At 46.6% G+C, this 19,012-nt stretch overlaps 1 protein-coding gene across 2 annotated transcripts in view; it reads left to right on the top strand.

Annotated features, from left to right (window-relative positions):
• adamts10 (ADAM metallopeptidase with thrombospondin type 1 motif, 10) overlaps window positions 1-19,012 on the top strand; it is a 54,665-nt gene that overhangs the window by 1,551 nt on the left and 34,102 nt on the right. For both annotated transcript variants that reach the window (XM_042322129.1, XM_042322130.1), the window contains exons 2-7: window positions 3,545-3,903; window positions 7,200-7,570; window positions 8,759-8,909; window positions 9,145-9,347; window positions 9,788-9,871; window positions 14,157-14,302. In XM_042322129.1, coding sequence (XP_042178063.1) covers window positions 3,798-3,903; window positions 7,200-7,570; window positions 8,759-8,909; window positions 9,145-9,347; window positions 9,788-9,871; window positions 14,157-14,302 — 1,061 coding nt within the window. In that variant the 5' untranslated portion in view covers window positions 3,545-3,797. The remainder of the gene's footprint in view (window positions 1-3,544; window positions 3,904-7,199; window positions 7,571-8,758; window positions 8,910-9,144; window positions 9,348-9,787; window positions 9,872-14,156; window positions 14,303-19,012) is intronic.

Genomic DNA, 19,012 nt, shown 5'->3' with positions numbered 1-19,012 from the left:
TGTGAGGTTCCTAGGTCTCTCAACTGGCTGAGGCAAATGGACAAATCTGTGGTCTGTTGTTGTCTTCTGGGTGTGTGTAGTATGAGAAATGTGAAACTCAAGACTTAAACTGCCTATGATCTTTTGTATACTCTTTAGAGTTGTTGGCTGACTCAGCGAGTCCAAGCCAGCTCTCACAAAATATTGTCTTCGACTTAAGCTCATTTTCAGAGTGCACATCCTTGGCTGTCTGACAAGCCTAGTTGTTTATGTTCCCACCTTTTTTTTTCAGGACAGTGTTTTAGACTGAGATCCCTCCCTTTATTCTCCATATTATTTTTAGCACCTCATCTGTTGTTTGTTGTGCAAGGCTTAACGAGGGGGAGTCATGTCAATTGAGCTTGCTTTTCTACACCACTTCTGAGGGAGTGACTGCTGTCAGGGTGAAACAAGTATCTAGGCCATGTGCTGCATGAGCTCCCAGCTTTCACTTAGTGTTGATGTGTTTACAGTACAGTAAAGATGCCACACTCCCCTACTCGAATAGGAATGACAAATGAGACATCGAAAGAGTAAGTCTAATATCAGAGAGGAGTGACAGAAAGAGTAGACAATCATAGTGGTTTCTTCAGAGGAGCACACAGAGGGTGGTGTTAGGAGCTGAGCAGGGGACTGAGCAGCATTTCCTAGAGAGAGCCTTTACATTGAGCAAGTCATATGGGTTTGATTAGTGTGGTCTATTCTGCCTGTCTGTACAGTTCCTGGCAGGGTCACTATACATAGTCTGCAAAAACATACGTTTCACTGCCTTCTCCAATCCAGTAGATATGTTGAAAAGCTTATGGTCCAGACTACATTATGACTTTGGCCCACTCTGAAATTGCAATTTACAACTCCCTGTCTAATGTCTCTTCTACTGTTGTCCACAAATACCTCCTTGTCTTGCTTTTAAAAAGCACTCTGACCACATTATAGTTGAGCTGTATACAGCCCATTGCAATTTCTGAACTCGCCATTGCCACAATTAGCCATTCAAAATGATCAGAGGTACTCATCTAAGGAAATGATAAAAGCGTCTGCTAAGTGGAATATATTACATGTATATTATAAAATGCCAACAGTACTTACACGATTATGGTTGTATTGGCCGAATGACAAACACACTGAGTTTTTTCCCAAAGGAAAACTGCTACAAAACAGACCCACAAATACAAATGACAAAATCCCTTTCAATAGATAGTACAAATTCACAAATTACCTGATTTTTGTCATGTTTCTTAATTGAGCAATGATTTAGTGAGTGTACAATGATTTAGTGAGTGTAGAGAGAACTTGAAGACAGTCAGTAAAGCCTTTAAGCAGCTTTGTTTAAAGACACAAAGGCAATGATAGGAGGGCTGATTATGTGGGCTTTGTTTAAGGAAACAAGATGAGGAAGAGTTTTAATGAAAACATTTGATATCTTGCTCCAAGTCTAATAACCCCACAATAAAATGAGACTCCAACAAGAAGTAATGAAAATATAGGAGAGTTTGGCCAAGCAGGAAATGACTGAAAAAAGCCTTGAGGAAGGGGGCGGAAAGGGCAAAAAGTGCGAGGGCTGTGGAGATGGAGACGAGAGGGGCTTACAGTTGCTCCACATTTAAGGGAAGTGGGAACACAAAGCCACCTCACTGTTTTAGGACCCCATTCCATACGGTACTGTACTGTGAACCACTGCACTGCAGGGAAACCAGTGGCACATTAAGCGTCCTTCTGTCCCACTCACCTCTCTATGTCAGCTACCTCTGTAGATTGTATGGTAGTCAGCATTGTCTGATTATGAGCAGACTATAAGTGTGAAAAGCTTCAGCTGCTCATTTTCAAATGGGCCAGGTCAGTTGTGTCTTACTTGTGCTTGAACAAATGAATCATTGTTCATTAGCTAGATTAATGAATATATGAATATATGGTGTACACAACATGGCAAAGCTTCAGGCCAGGCTGTCTCTGGAGCTGGATATGTGCAGTGATCTACAGAACTCAGAAAGCAGTCAGAGAGAGGTGAACCTTAATCCAGGCACAGAGAAAGCTTACATTTTTTCAGAAGGTGCAAAGATTCTTGTTTATTTCTGCTTCTCTCCCTCTCTCTCTCTCTCTCTCTCTCTCTCCCTCTCTCTCTCTCTCTCCACACACATAGTATTTAAGAATGGCTATCCCAGCTCTCTCTCTCTCTCTCTCTCTCTCTCTCTCTCTCTCTCTCTCACACACACGTAGTATTTAAGAATGGCTATCCCAGCTCTCTCTCCCTCTCTCTCTCTCTCTCTCTCTCTCTCTCTCTCTCTCTTCTCTCCACACACACGTAGTATTTAAGAATGGCTCCCAGCTCTCTCTCTCTCTCACACATGTAGTATTTAAGAATGGCTATCCCAGCTCTCTCTCTCTCTCTCTCTCTCTCTCTCTCTCTCTCTCTCTCTCTCTCTCTCTCTCTCTCTCTCTCTCTCTCTCTTCTCTCCACACACACGTAGTATTTAAGAATGGCTATCCCAGCTCTCTCTCTCTCTCTCTCTCTCTCTCTCTCTCCTCTCTCTCTCTCTCTCTCTCTCTCTCTCTCCTTCTCTCCACACACACGTAGTATTTAAGAATGGCTATCCCAGCTCTCTCCGACTCTCTTACAGCCCCTTGAGCTTAGCACTCCCTTTTTCATATTTGTTTTGTCAGGAGGCTACTTGTTTCCTCACTTTCGTCGCCAAATCGTTTCCCATCTGCTTCCGGTTACATTTGCCTGCAGTTGGTTTGTCGCCAGCCATCTGGGCCAATGTGGCTTCTTCTCTGTTCTCTACCCAGACACACTGAAAGAATGATTGAGGCAGGGTAGGCAGTGTAGCTTGAGGGAAGGTTATCAAAGATTAAGTTTGGGCCTCTCAATGACATTGCCAAAAAGGCTTAGGAACTAATGTCACAATGTTACTGTAAATAGGACTCCTCATTAAGGCTTTTAACTCCTCTGTACACTTCAAAGTGTGAAGGGGGATGGGACATATTTAGTGTTGTGATGTAATAAGAACCAATGTTGCTTTTTTAAAGGCTATTTTTAATCTCCCAAAAAAGCCTGATCTATGGCTAATGGCCTATTCTCGCTGTGTGTGACTGCCTCTTCCCTGTGAAGTGGCCAGGTCACATGAGGCCAACAGTGAGTGTGGAAGTAACCCACTGCTTGTCTCAAATTGGGTAATTTTCCCCTACAGCCACTGACATAACACCCACTTCCAGCTCCTCTCAGCCTAAGCACAGCGTTTTAAAAGATCAATGCCTTCCTTTCTCTTTCCTGTGAGCAGAAGACTAAAAGAGACACAGGGCACCCAGGTCGAGACTTGCTTACCCTGGTCCCTAGATTGTCAGCCAGTGTTTTCCTGGAGTGATTGATCAACTGAAGACGCAGTGGGAGGTGGCTGTTCGTGAGTCACTGACTACAGACTAGATATGTTTGTGTTGTCAGATGGGGACCATTTGGGTCAGGGAGATCTCATGCTCTCTCTCTCCCTCCCCCAATCTCCCCTCACACTAACCTGTTTCTCTTCCACAGGGAGGCCACAGTACATTATAGACTCCGCTATACTCGGAGGCAGTCTCTCCATCTTCCTTTGACTTTGGTCCTACCAGAGAGAGAAGCAGAGAGGCTGTGTGTCCAGAGTGCTCCAGTCCAGTCTCTAGAGGTCTATCCTGCTGCTATGGCCCGTGAGTTCGCTGCGTCCCACTGGTGAGCGAGGGGCATCAGAGGGCAGAAGACATGTTGGGACAGAGGCCTGGGGACTGCACTGAAGCTTGCTGTAGTAACCATGGAAACGGTATGGAGGATCTTGGCCTGCATTGTTGTCATCATCGTCATGGTTGCCACCGAGGTCGCAGAAAGTCAGACTGCTGAAAAGTTCACCCAGTCACACGGTGAGCCGACTACTTTCTTCTCTTTTGTTCGACATACATGGAAATGTTTAACTGTGTCAATGTTTGTCATGAATACACACTATGATTATGTTATTATTACTGTCACATTCATTGGGGAATTGGTATTATTCCCTCTTCTGGACTGTGAAAGTGGTTCGACATTTCCAGTCACTTAGACAGTTGAACAGAGGTAACGGACCTGTTCATTGAACTCTTCCATACAGTGTTGAGGGCCTCCTCTGAGCTGAGCAACACTCCAGGGCAGTAGCCCTGCTGAACTTGAACCCTGCTCTCACAAATCAACTCCAGAGACGGAGAGCCACGCGCCCCCCTCACCTCTCCTCAGCTAGACCAATCCCCTTGAGGCACGGACATAAAAACCCAGAGTGTCCATTACAGAACAAGGGACTGATTGTGCATTTCTTATGCTTAACCTCTGCACCCTGCAAGTCATCTGTTTCCAATAGTTTGCTACACTGCTTCCTTGAAAACCACCACAGGACCATTCATTCATCTCCTCTGTTTAAACACGCTCTAGAAGAACACCTTTCTAACCCAAAACTGAAACCAGCTCCGTTGATGATGGATGGTACTCATTTTTATGAGTTATCTTTTGTCACAAGTATTCACTAGAAAATGCAACAAGTAGGTCAATGCTTAATTTGTTACGGCTGTGAAATGAATTCAGGACAGGCTGTTTAGTACAGTACGTCTGGTGTTCTACATTTCAGCACCACTGTTAGATTCCTCCATGCTAGTCTCCTACAATGGATATTGCCTTCTGGTCAAGCGTTAGTTGTTATCTAACTGAGAATGGTCTCCCCTTTCAGTCATTCTAGATTAAAACCTTCAACAAAAACAGAACATTTGAAAATGGGGGGCACGGAATCTGTCTATATTTGCTGCTGCATTTCATGACAAGCTGCAGAGTATATTTGGCTAGGCTTTGTGTTTATTTAAAAGAAGGAGAGGACAAATATGTAGACATGGCGTAGTTGGAGAGTTGGGCTTTTTCTGAAAAAATGTTATTTCCCTATTTCTTTGAAATAAGCGAATAATGAGGTAAGCCATCGTGGTAGTGGCATTAAGTCATTTAGTTTAGTGTTATTAAACCATTGCAAGGAGTGTATATATAACCTTTCTCTCAGACTGAGACTGAGGCTCCGCAACGTGGCCTCATAACTCAGCCAGTCAACTGTCCCAGGCAGAGGCGTGACCGACAGACAGACAGACATGCAGACAGAAATGCAGACAGACATGCAGACAGACATGCAGACAGACATGCAGACAGACAGACAGACAGACAGTAAGGTAGACATAGTGGGAGACAGACTGGGAGACAGACGCAGAGACAGACAGGGTGATAGAGAGGGAGACACAGAGGGGGGATAGACAGACAGGCAGTCAGACAGGCCGACAGGGTGACATGGAGACAGACAGACAGGCCGACAGGGAGAAAGACAGGGAGAGAGACATGAAGGGAGACATGGAGGGAGACAGACAGACAGGCCGACAGGGAGAGAGACATGGAGGGAGACAGACAGACAGGCCGACAGGGAGACAGGGAGAAAGACATGGAGGGAGACAGGAATGGAGACAGACAGACAGGCCGACAGGGAGCGAGACAGGGTGAGAGATAGGAAGGGAGAAAGACATGGAGGGAGACAGGAAGGGAGACAGACAGACAGGCCGACAGGGTGAGAGACAGGAAGGGAGACAGACAGACAGACAGGGAGACAGGGAGAGAGCAAGACAGGCAGGCAGAGCTGAGAGCAGAGTTATGAGCAGAGGAACTGCTGACAGGGCCCTATGGTAACCGAGGCAGAGATGGACTTTTTCAGCCAGGCATGGATGAGAGAGAGAAGCTCCTCTCTGGGAATGCTACAGTAAAAAGGCCACTGTTCTCATTTCCTTCTCTTTTTTTAAAGAGGCTAATTAAGGTTATTTTCTTCTGAAAGCTAAAATAAACTGAACCCTATGTAGTGCTTTATGACAGTTTATTTTACAAAAGGTGAACACTCTGCAGACCTCTATTCTTTTATGGGCCTCTCTGTTACCGGTTAGGTTTATTGGTGAGTAATAATAGTTTCCTCCTCCTCCTAGTGATTAGATAATAGATCAAAAGAATTAGAGAAGTGGTTCGCCCTGTGGTGCTAGAGAGCTGGGAGCAGCTTTCCATCAGTTGTAGGGGACCTGGGAGAGGATCAGACGCCACGCGACCCTTCAGACCAGACTAGGACCTACTGTACACTTATACTGTAGTTAGCCAACTTCGCTCCCCTATTTTCCATTGTACCAGCCATATTTCCCCTTTTGAAGTACCCTGTACATGTGGGCACAGTGCGTTGGGAGGGGGCTGGCAGCAGAATGGTAGCCTTATGGAAGCAGTGGTGGAGCCCAGCCACTAGCTGCCTCACTCAATAATTAGACAGGTTTATCAGGTTGCTGGATAGATTACTGCTGCGCTGCAGAGAGAGAGAGCTATTGCGCAGAGCAGGGAGGGCACGAGGAGCAGCTGTATAGCTGTAGAACCATGGAGGAGGGGAGAGTAGGGGTACAGTACACTTTTGAAAATATGCCTCATTAAGTCCTTCCAAATATTTGACTGGTCTACTTTATCTGACCGCTGCCCTCCGAGTCCCCTCCAGTCCTCCAGGAGGCTTTCCTGGGCCAGATACTTTTGACCCTGTGAAAATACCATTGAAAATGCCACTTTTTATGTGGGGCAATTGTCTGAAATGTTGTAGTAGAGGAATTCAAAGCTCATATAACTGACTGTTGCAGAATGTGCTGAAGGATGTGAAATGGGGTTGGAGGGGTTTGGAGGGGGCCTCTAATGGTGCTTGCTGTTTATTTAAGCTGGCCTGGCCACATAAACAGAGAGCCTGGGTCCGGACTCACGGTACAGACACTAATCCCTGCCTGTTTACTCTCAGTGGGGAGGGCTGTTTTTCCACAAAACAAGGCAAAAGGCCTTGATGAAAACTGGGCTAATTTCTGTTGACCTTTCCCCTGTTAGTGCAGTGTTTGGAGCACCGTGTTTGGACAATAAATCTCCGGGCCCGCAGCCAGAGATAGGAAGTATAGTATTTCAGGGTTGCTATGGAGACAGCCTTGGGAGGAATAGCGTGGACTGAGAAGTCCTCAAGAATCCCACTAGTCACTACTGACTGAGGCCTGTCCTCATAAGCTTTAAGCCGTGATAATGCACATACTATATATTCTACCAAAGTTTATTTGAAATGTCATTGACTGTGAGTGTTTGTGCTCTGTCTCCTCTCTCTGTCTCTCTCCAGCTACGTTCCTGTCTAGCCTGGGCCAGTATGAGATTGCCATCCCGGTTCGCGTGGGGCCGCAGGGCGAGACCCTGCACACAGGGGATGGGGGTGCAGACAGCCCCAACCACCACCGGCGGAGCCGCCGTAGTGCTGAGGACCAGCAACAGGACCTGTCCCAGCTGTACTACCAGCTCTCTACCCCCACAACCAACTTTCTCCTCAACCTGACCCTGCAGGGGGGCCTGCTGTCCCGTCAGTTCCGTGTAGAGTACTGGAGGAGGGGGCGTCTGGCCTGGAGCCACCCTTACGCCCTTCAGTGTCTCTATGTAGGCCATCTGCAGGATCAGCCCCACTCTAGCAAGGTGGCCCTCAGCAACTGTAATGGCCTGGTAAGAACCTGACCCATCTAGTACTGCTAGCACCACTGGCCTGTTGTCCTATTGGCCTGTTGTCCTATTGGCCTGTTGTCCTATTGGCCTGTTGTCCTATTGTCCTATTGGCCTGTTGTCCTATTGGCCTGTTGTCTTGTTGCTCTGGTGTCTTGTTCTGCTGTCTTTGGCCTCAGGGGACCCAGGGCTAATGGAGCTCCAGAGGAATCCTCTCCCTCTGAGTGTAACATTATGATTCTGTGTACTAGGATAGCTCTGACCCTGGATCCTGGACTAGACCAGGGCACCTGTCTGGACCACATGCTATTCTGGAGCAGTAATGCACTTGTGTAAACAAGGGATTACCAAAGCCCATTGTTATCACCAGACTTCCCCTGCTGGTCACAACTCATAATGTCACTAAGGCATGTTCACAGCTGGACGTCCAGACCATCCAGGAGCCAGCTAGCACCTCCGCCCACAGCAGACCCTTTTGAAATAATAAAATCAGTCAAATGACACAATTCCAATCTGCCTTTTGACACATGAAAGCATTCTCCTTATCCATCTATTCTTGTGATCCCTTTACAGCTAATAACTAATTGGGCCCATAATAACAGGGCTAAATGCAACCAAGGATTAAATCTGCTCACAGAGTGTTAATAAGCCCTACGCGTAATTACTTGTGGTCAGACTAGCATAACTTAATTCAGCAGGGAATCCGCTGTGTGTCCACGAGAGCATCACTAAACACATTACAGGATTAGGTGCACTGTGAAAGTGCGCTGCTATTGTAGCGACTAGAGAGGGCCAGGGGGGAAACACTCACTGTGACCTCAGAGGCTGCAGCCAAGAGATCTAATCAGGGGAAGTGTCTCCCTGTCTCCTCTCTGTGGAAAGACTCAGATAGGATCACTCTCCCTATGTATCTGACCTACAGACATGTCTGGGTGAGGTGAGGGCCTGTACTTGTTTAGGCCCAGGTTGATGAGAGACTGATATGATTATCATCCCAGGCCAGGGATAGTTATGTACTGTACTGTTTCCACTGAGGGGAGGTGAGATGTTAGAGACTGGCTGTAGACAGACAGAGACCTCCAGTATGCTACTGTAATGGGCCTGCCAGTCACCAGCGATGTCAGTTTTTGTCCTGTCACCACCAGCCTTCAGAGGGCCCCTGGCTCACCTCTGCTTCCCTGACTTTTCCAGCAGGGGGTGATCGTGGCAGGGGGTGAGGAGTATATCATCGAGCCTCTGACCCCGCCCGAAAACCTCACGAGGGGGGAGAGTCGCCCCCATGTGGTCTACAAGAGGTCATCTCTTCGCCACCAGTACATGGACCAATCCTGTGGGGTCATTGGTAGGTAGAGCTGTCTGGGTCCTGGGTACAACATGCCCCTTCAAACTCTCATGTTTCACAGGTTACGATTAATTAGATCAGCAAACAGTCATTTATGATATCGGCTGTACAGCAGTCTCAGTTTACAGGACATAATAACCTGGTTTTAATACATGCACATTAATGCCACTCTTCTCAGGTGGTGTACCCTCTCTTCTCTCAATGCCATTAACCCCTCTTTGTGACTGTTCTTCAGATGAGAAGCCAGGGAAAGGTATGGCCTGGTGGCAGAGGACTCTGAAGACACCTCCCAACCCCATTGGCCGAGGCCAGCTGCCCCTGAAGAGGTCTGTGAGCAGAGAGCGCTACGTAGAAACACTGGTGGTGGCCGATAAGATGATGGTGGGGTACCACGGCCGCCGGGACATCGAGCAGTACATCCTGGCTGTCATGAATATTGTAAGTTTCACATCGAGCCAGATCACTACAACTGGCAGGGTGGAAAACCTGGAAAATACTTGTCCTGTCCACTTTGTCTGTGTTTAGGATTGAGTCTAGGATTGTTGTTACTGTATTGAATGGTTCTACAGATGATGTAGTGTGTCGAGGTCATGACGTGTAGTAGTATTGCTTCACAGGGTATCACTTCACACCCTGTCCATTAGATGGCCAAGCACACACTCACGAATGGAATGTATTTAATGAATGGTTGGCCTTATTTTACTGTTCCACACCAGGTTGCATCCATCCTGTCACAAAATCCCAAACAGAAGAAATTAAACTACAAGAGTGTACTGTAAAGTAACCCAAATTACACAAGTTTCTAGGTTGTAAGTGGTAGTGATGAATGATGTCAGCTCTTTTTAAGACTGGTCTTTTCTTGTTTCCCTGGAGGTCAGGTTGCCAAACTGTTCCAGGATTCTAGCCTGGGGAACGCAGTGAACATCGTGGTGACCCGTCTCATCCTGCTCATGGAGGACCAGGTATTCTCTTCTAGACCCATCCCGGAGAAACCTCTGCCTTTCACTGGGGTCTGCATCCATCCACCCTGCCTCCTCTTTGCATCTCACTCCTAGTTCAGTCCAGCCTGTTGTCAAGACCAGCATCTATGAGCTCCTTGTTTGTGTCAAATTATTGGCTTAAGTGTCCTTCCTCCACTGCTCCCAGCAGAAAATGTCTTGTAAGTGGAGCCATTTGCAGTGGTGGAGAGAGAGCGACCTGCCAGGCGGCCCAGCCATGACTGCACTTGTTGTTGCTGGTGACCTCTCGGCTGTTGCTATGACGTACATTAGTGCCCTAGAAAAGTGCAAATAAAAAGCTAAATATGAAGCCGGCAGCCGTGCAGGCGGGCGTCACTGTGGTCTAGTGTTCTGTCCACCTGCTGCCTGGTGGTTGACATGAATGTCACGTCATGTTCTTGATCCCTGTCCAGTCCAGCAGGCCAGCCAGCCAGGCCACGGCACTGTGCTGCTAACGGCATGCGGTCAGACTGAGTGCCAGGACAGGGTTACACTCTCTGGCCTAATGTGGACATTAAGCTTCAAAGGGCATTAGAAAGGGTATTACTAGTGGGTTTGCAGTGAAGGTACTGTGGCAGTCTAATAACCTTTCCAACTCACCTTCTCTGTCATCCCGTATATGCTCAGGTTGACAGCCCCTGTCATCCCATATATGCTCAGGTTGACAGCCCCCTGTCATCCCGTATATGCTCAGGTTGACACACCCTGTCATCCCGTATATGCTCTGGTTGATAGCACCTGTCATCCTGTATATGCTCAGGTTGACAGCCCCTGTCATCCCGTATATGCTCTGGTTGACACCCCCTGTCATCCTGTATATGCTCAGGTTGACAGCACCTGTCATCCCGTATATGCTCAGGTTGACAGCACCTGTCATCCCGTATATGCTCTGGTTGACAGCACCTGTCATCCCGTATATGCTCTGGTTGACAGCACCTGTCATCCCGTATATGCTCTGGTTGACAGCACCTGTCATCCCGTATATGCTCTGGTTGACAGCACCTGTCATCCCGTATATGCTCTGGTTGACAGCACCTGTCATCCCGTATATGCTCTGGTTGACAGCACCTGTCATCCCGTATATGCTCTGGTTGACACACCTGTCATCCCGTATATGCTCTGGTTGACAGCACCTGTCATCCCGTATATGCTCTGGTTGACAGCACCTGTCATCCCGTATATGCTCTGGTTGACAGCACCTGTCATCCCGTATATGCTCTGGTTGACAGCACCTGTCATCCCGTATATGCTCTGGTTGACAGCACCTGTCATCCCGTATATGCTCTGGTTGACAGCACCTGTCATCCCGTATATGCTCTGGTTGACAGCACCTGTCATCCCGTATATGCTCTGGTTGACAGCACCTGTCATCCCGTATATGCTCTGGTTGACAGCACCTGTCATCCCGTATATGCTCTGGTTGACAGCACCTGTCATCCCGTATATGCTCTGGTTGACAGCACCTGTCATCCCGTATATGCTCTGGTTGACAGCACCTGTCATCCCGTATATGCTCTGGTTGACAGCACCTGTCATCCCGTATATGCTCTGGTTGACAGCACCTGTCATCCCGTATATGCTCTGGTTGACAGCACCTGTCATCCCGTATATGCTCTGGTTGACAGCACCTGTCATCCCGTATATGCTCTGGTTGACAGCACCTGTCATCCCGTATATGCTCTGGTTGACAGCACCTGTCATCCCGTATATGCTCTGGTTGACAGCACCTGTCATCCCATATATGCTCTGGTTGACAGCACCTGTCATCCCGTATATGCTCTGGTTGACAGCACCTGTCATCCCGTATATGCTCTGGTTGACAGCACCTGTCATCACGTATATGCTCTGGTTGACAGCACCTGTCATCACGTATATGCTCTGGTTGACAGCACCTGTCATCACGTATATGCTCATTGACAGCACCTGTCATCACGTATATGCTCTGGTTGACAGCACCTGTCATCCCGTATATGCTCTGGTTGACAGCACCTGTCATCCCGTATATGCTCCGGTTGACAGCACCTGTCATCCCGTATATGCTCTGGTTGACAGCACCTGTCATCCCGTATATGCTCCGGTTGACAGCACCTGTCATCCCGTATAAGCTCAGGTTGACAGACCCTGTCATCCCGTATATGCCCAGGTTGAAATTGATAGATTTAGTCATTGATTAGCGCCTTAATTGGAAGACAATGGCTGTACATGCTACACATGACATCAGAGCTCAGTTTCTCCGTTTCACAGAGATGTATTTTATATATATTTTTACTTTAGTTTATTTAGTAAATATTCTTTTGGAACTGCTGGTACGGGTGTTGTTAGCTCCGAGACAAGGTCGAGGGCTGGCAAACCGTTCCATTGCCACAGTAGCTGCATTTGTTTAAGCTTACACATCCATAACAATGAGGTAATGAGGCACGATTTCGCCTGGCAAAGAAAACGTGTTCTCTCGTCATACTGTTGTTCAGAGGAGCCAACAACACATCTAACAACATCTTTTCAAACTGAAGCTGGGAAGACTGCAAACTAGCTGCACTTCGTTTCATTGTACATTTTTTTCAATTGACATTTCTTTGTATATATCCATAAAAATGATGCCAGCTGATTCATGATTTCAACTGGCTGAGAAACGCTGCCTGCCTATCTGTCTCTTCCCGAACCCTGACCCCTACACGTTCATTACTACGGGAGAGGAGATCGAATTTAAATATTGAAACAATGTTGCAAATGTCAGAGAGACAGACTGCAAGGTTTTTACAAATCTCTGTTGTTGAAAACTAAATGTTACTCTAAAAGAAATGTGAGATAATATCTAGATGCTTTTTATAGATGAGATCAAGTTTATAAAGTGCCTGGCTGGGCTGATGAGACAGTGTAAATAGGCATTTTAATGTCATAGTGATGGTAACTTGTGGAATAGACACTGGCTGGAATGCGCATTTAACCAATCAGCATTCAGGATTAGACCCACCCGTTGTATAAACGTTTGTTTTGTCATATTGTGAAGAAAGTTTGAGGCGGAACACGCACCTGAATGAACACATGACTCCTGTCTATGCGCACCAAAATTACAATCTGCTTGTCTGAAGTGCCTTTTGAAAGCCTAACACTGTAAGATTGTATTTTATTACTCAGAGTGGAAGGCTCTTTCCTTGAGCCATAAAAGTGCAATGAAATGACTTAGGAACTGTGCAGTTTGGAGAGGTGTGTGGCCACTTGGAGACACCAGTGAGACCGCTCACTCAAACCCTTGTAATTGTTTTTTCTTACCTATAGTACAAAATGTATATTAAATTCTTATTACGTTTGCTGAATGTATCCAGGGTATTTTCAGATTTCATTATTGACAAATGCTGTGAAAAGTACAGTAAATGTCAAATGCACATAAAATCAACAGTGTAATGTTTGGACTCAGTCTTGTCAGGTGAACTGTTGTGTCCTCACCTTTTGGTCTGATAATTTCCCCAATTGCTACCATGGTCATGCATATGGTTTTAATATTTCTTCTGTAAGAAACATTTCATTTTGGCCCTATCCATATGGGCCATTTCCATGAGTTTAAGGGGCTAACAACCTGTATGATTCATACCAGATAGCTGACATTTGCCCCGGGTTTACAGTATGTCATCTGACAAATAAACAAGTGTCATGATAATTAGCAGCAGTATTAGTATTATTCTTGCCGTTCGGTCTGTTGAGATTGGGGTAAGACCAAAAGTTGTCTCCCAGAGCAGAGACTTCCAGCTGAAAACTGCCCCTGGAAAACAAAACAGACCAGCCAGCCCACTGAGCCCAGAGATGGATTGTGGGATATGACAATTACTAGTTATGTCATCACCATGTGCATTCCTGTGTTACGAGCATTCTCAGCTGTAGCCAGGAGAGTATTCCCTCCCCCTGCCAGGGCTGCTAATGGCAGAGGGACAGCAAAGCAGTAGAAGCTCCTGTCCTCATCAGTCCAGTTCAATAGCCTCGTGGCAGAGGCCTGGGCTGCCCAATACTAGGCTCATTGCACAGCTATGGTTGTACTGATCAATTCTGTTTATGTAGGGGAAATTAATTATTGGACCACCTGGGGAATGTCTGTCTCATTACTCCCTCTGGCTTATAAATGATTGTCAGGTGGTGGCAGATAGTAAAAGTGGCATATCTATGAAAACCTAAAAGTGATCATACTGTAATTTGATTATTTCACTCTACTCTGTTCCTGAATATGTTGATTTCAGTATTCCCTCTCTGTCTCTGTCAGCCGACTCTAGAGATTAACCACCATGCAGGGAAGTCCCTGGACAGCTTCTGTAAGTGGCAGAAATCCATCCAGAACCGGAATGGCAATGGGAACGCCATCCCAGACAACGGCATTGCTCACCACGACACTGCCGTGCTCATCACAAGGTCAGCACTCACAGCACCGGAACATTCTTAGTGATTCAGTGTTCACAACTCTTGACTTTCGCGTAAAGCATTAATTGAGGCAAATGGGAAAATGTTGTGAAAATTTGAGAGAAGTGCACAGATCTCAAGACAGAATACTGATCTATGTACTGAAAGGCACCCTCTAGCATTGTCAATTGACTTTTACATTTTTTATTTAACCTTTATTTAACGAGGCAAGTCAGTTAGGAACAAATTCTTATACGCAATGATGGCCAACCAAAAGGCAAAAGGCCTCCTGCAGGGACATGGGCTGGGATTAAAAATAAATAAAATAAAATATAGGACAAAACACACATCACAACAAGAGACAACACAACGCTACATACATTTTATTTCACCTTTATTTAACCAGGTAGGCTAGTTGAGAACAAGTTCTCATTTGCAACTGCGACCTGGCCAAGATAAAGCATAGCAGTGTGAGCAGACAACACAGAGTTACACATGGAATAAACAATTAACAAGTCAATAACACAGTAGAAAACAAAGGGGGGAGTCTATATACAATGTGTGCAAAAGGCATGAGGAGGTAGGCGAATAATTACAATTTTGCAGATTAACACTGGAGTGATAAATGATCAGATGGTCATGTACAGGTAGAGATATTGGTGTGCAAAAGAGCAGAAGAGTAAATAAATAAAAACAGTATGGGGATGAGGTAGGTGAAAATGGGTGGGCTATTTACCAATAGACTATGTACAGCTGCAGCGATCGGTTAGCTGCTCAGATAGCTGATGTTTGAAGTTGGTGAGGGAGATAAAAGTCTCCAACTTCAGCGATTTTTGCAATTCGTTCCAGTCACAGGCAGCAGAGTACTGGAACGAAAGGCGGCCAAATGAGGTGTTGGCTTTAGGGATGATCAGTGAGATACACCTGCAGGAGCGCGTGCTACGGATGGGTGTTGCCATCGTGACCAGTGAACTGAGATAAGGCGGAGCTTTACCTAGCATGGATTTGTAGATGACCTGGAGCCAGTGGGTCTGGCGACGAATATGTAACGAGGGCCAGCCGACTAGAGCATACAAGTCGCAGTGGTGGGTGGTATAAGGTGCTTTAGTGACAAAACGGATGGCACTGTGATAGACTGCATCCAGTTTGCTGAGTAGAGTGTTGGAAGCCATTTTGTAGATGACATCGCCGAAGTCGAGGATCGGTAGGATAGTCAGTTTTACTAGGGTAAGCTTGGCGGCGTGAGTGAAGGAGGCTTTGTTGCGGAATAGAAAGCCGACTCTTAATTTGATTTTCGATGGGAGATGTTTGATATGAGTCTGGAAGGAGAGTTTGCAGTCTAGCCAGACACCTAGGTACTTATAGGTGTCCACATATTCAAGGTCGGAACCATCCAGGGTGGTGATGCTAGTCGGGCATGCGGGTGCAGGCAGCGATCGGTTGAAAAGCATGCATTTGGTTTTACTAGCGTTTAAGAGCAGTTGGAGGCCACGGAAGGAGTGTTGTATGGCATTGAAGCTTGTTTGGAGGTTAGATAGCACAGTGTCCAATGACGGGCCGAAAGTATATAGAATGGTGTCGTCTGCGTAGAGGTGGATCAGGGAATCGCCCGCAGCAAGAGCAACATCATTGATATATACAGAGAAAAGAGTCGGCCCGAGAATTGAACCCTGTGGCACCCCCATAGAGACTGCCAGAGGACCGGACAGCATGACCTCCGATTTGACACACTGAACTCTGTCTGCAAAGTAATTGGTGAACCAGGCAAGGCAGTCATCCGAAAAACCGAGGCTACTGAGTCTGCCGATAAGAATATGGTGATTGACAGAGTCGAAAGCCTTGGCAAGGTCAATGAAGACGGCTGCACAGTACTGTCTTTTATCGATGGCGGTTATGATATCGTTTAGTACCTTGAGTGTGTGGCTGAGGTGCACCCGTGACCGGCTCGGAAACCAGATTGCACAGCGGAGAAGGTACGGTGGGATTCGAGATGGTCAGTGACCTGTTTGTTGACTTGGCTTTCGAAGACCTTAGATAGGCAGGGCAGGAAGGATATAGGTCTGTAACAGTTTGGGTCCAGGGTGTCTCCCCCTTTGAAGAGGGGGATGACTGCGGCAGCTTTCCAATCCTTGGGGATCTCAGACGATATGAAAGAGAGGTTGAACAGGCTGGTAATAGGGGTTGCGACAATGGCGGCGGATAGTTTCAGAAATAGGGGGTCCAGATTGTCAAGCCCAGCTGATTTGTACGGGTCCAGGTTTTGCAGCTCTTTCAGAACATCTGCTATCTGGATTTGGGTAAAGGAGAACCTGGAGAGGCTTGGGCGAGGAGCTGCCGGGGGGGCAGAGCTGTTGGCCGAGGTTGGAGTAGCCAGGCGGAAGGCATGGCCAGCCGTTGAGAAATGCTTATTGAAGTTTTCGATAATCATGGATTTATCAGTGGTGACCGTGTTACCTAGCCTCAGTGCAGTGGGCAGCTGGGAGGAGGTGCTCTTGTTCTCCATGGACTTCACAGTGTCCCAGAACTTTTTGGAGTTGGAGCTACAGGATGCAAACTTCTGCCTGAAAAAGCTGGCCTTAGCTTTCCTGACTGACTGCGTGTATAAAGAGAGACCTAAGACCACAACATAGCATGGCAGCAACACATGACAACACTGCATGGCAGCAACACAGCATGACAACAACATGGTAGCAACACAACATGGCAGCAGCACAAAACAGGGTACAAACATTATTGGGCACAGACAACAGCACAAAGGGCAAGAAGGTAGAGACAACAATACATCACGCAAAGCAGCCACAACTATCAGTAAGTGTCCATGAGTCTTTGAATGAGTAGATTGTCCAGTTTGAGAGTTTGTTGCAGCTCGTTCCAGTCACGAGCTGCAGTGAATTGAAAAGAGTCGCGACCCAGGGATGTGTGTGCTTTGGGTCCCTTTAACAGAATGTGATTGGCGGAACGGGTGTTGTATGTGTAGGTTAACGATGCACATAATGAAACCTCTCTAGCCTAATTCCTTAATGATCCACCACTGTGTCTTTTGGACAAACAAAATATATTGTGCTCAAATCCTTATTTACGGTTTTAGTAAGAACTGACTCAATGTTCTGCCCTCGAGATGCCTCTAAGTTCACTGAAACCTTCCTTGCCTCATGGCCTGTCATTTTCGCCAAGTGTGCGTTAGTGTCTGGTCTGGAGTGACGAGACCTAGGCTGTTATGCTCAACTGAGCATCTGGAGATGGAGCGTTGTAGAGAGGGAGAAAGAACAAGAGAGAGAGAGAGAGAGAGAGAGAGAGAATCAGAGCACAGCTGCCTTGAATCTGACAGTCAAGCGCTGGGCCAAGGAAGCAAAGTGGAGTTTAGTGAGGCACTCTATTTAGGGGGGAAACAGCAGTGGAAACACAATACTGCATGCAGAGAGATACAACAGAGCACTACTCACTGAAAAACACTCCTCTGCCCATGCATGGGCCCCTGTTCCTAGTAGCTTGGAGTATCTTGGGATGTTTGGTCTGTGAGAACAGGTTCTTTATATGAAGACTTTTATCAAAGAGGGATGGAAAATTAAGTAACCATCCTTTTAGTGACCGTCCTTTTATTTCCTGCCATTGTTCAGACCGTATCAGTTACTTATCAGGTCTTATGTGTCCATAGGGCTTAGTGCCAGAGAGAGAGAGTGGGGGGAGGAAGAAAGCAACAGCCAGAAAGGAGAGTGTGTATGTGTGAGAGTCTTCGTGTGTGTGATGACATGTTTGAGTGCATTTTGCTGAATGTACAGTGGGGAGAACAAGTATTTGATACACTGACGATTTTGCAGGTTTTCCTACTTACAAAGCATGTAGAGGTCTGTATTTTTTATCATAGGTGCACTTCAACTATGAGAGATGGAATCTAAAACAAAAATCCAGAAAATCACATTGTATGATTTTAAAGTAATTCATTTGCATTTTATTGCATGACATAAGTATTTGATCACCTACCAACCAGAAAGAATTCCAGCTCTCACAGACCTGTTAGGTTTTCTTTAAGAAGCCCTCCTGTTCTCCACTCATTACCTGTATTAACTGCACCTGTTTGAACTTGTTACCTGTATGAAAGACACCTGTCCACACACTCAATCACACAGACTCCAACCTCTCCACAATGGCCAAGACCAGAGAGCTGTGTAAGGACATCAGGAATAAAATTGTAGACCTGCACAAGGCTGGGATGGGCTACAGGACAATAGGCAAGCAGCTTGGTGAGAAGGCAACAACTGTTGGTGCAATTATTAGAAAATGGAAGAAGTTCAAGATGACAGTCAATCACCCTCGGTCTGGGGCTCCATGCAAGATCTCACCTCGTGGGGCATCAATGATCATGAGGAAGGTGAGGGATCAGCCCAGAACTACACAGCAGGACCTGGTCAATGACCTGAAGAGAGCTGGGACCACAGTCTCAAAGAAAACCATGAGTAACACTACGCCGCCATGGATTAAAATCCTGCAGCGCACGCAAGGTCTCCCTGCTCAAGCCAGCGCATGTCCAGGCCCGTCTGAAGTTTGCCAATGACCATCTGGATGATCCAGAGGAGGAATGGGAGTAGGTCATGTGGTCTGATGAGACAAAAATAGAGCTTTTTGGTCTAAACTCCACTCGCTGTGTTTGGAGGAAGAAGAAGGATGAGTACAACCCCAAGAATACCATCCCAACCATGAAGCATGGAGGTGGAAACATCATTC

The sequence above is a fragment of the Oncorhynchus tshawytscha genome, linkage group LG05, assembly GCF_018296145.1.
Source record: "Oncorhynchus tshawytscha isolate Ot180627B linkage group LG05, Otsh_v2.0, whole genome shotgun sequence".
NCBI lineage: Eukaryota > Metazoa > Chordata > Actinopteri > Salmoniformes > Salmonidae > Oncorhynchus > Oncorhynchus tshawytscha.
The sequence above is the reverse complement of the archived record's forward strand: the minus strand, read 5'-3'. Positions and strand labels throughout refer to the sequence as shown.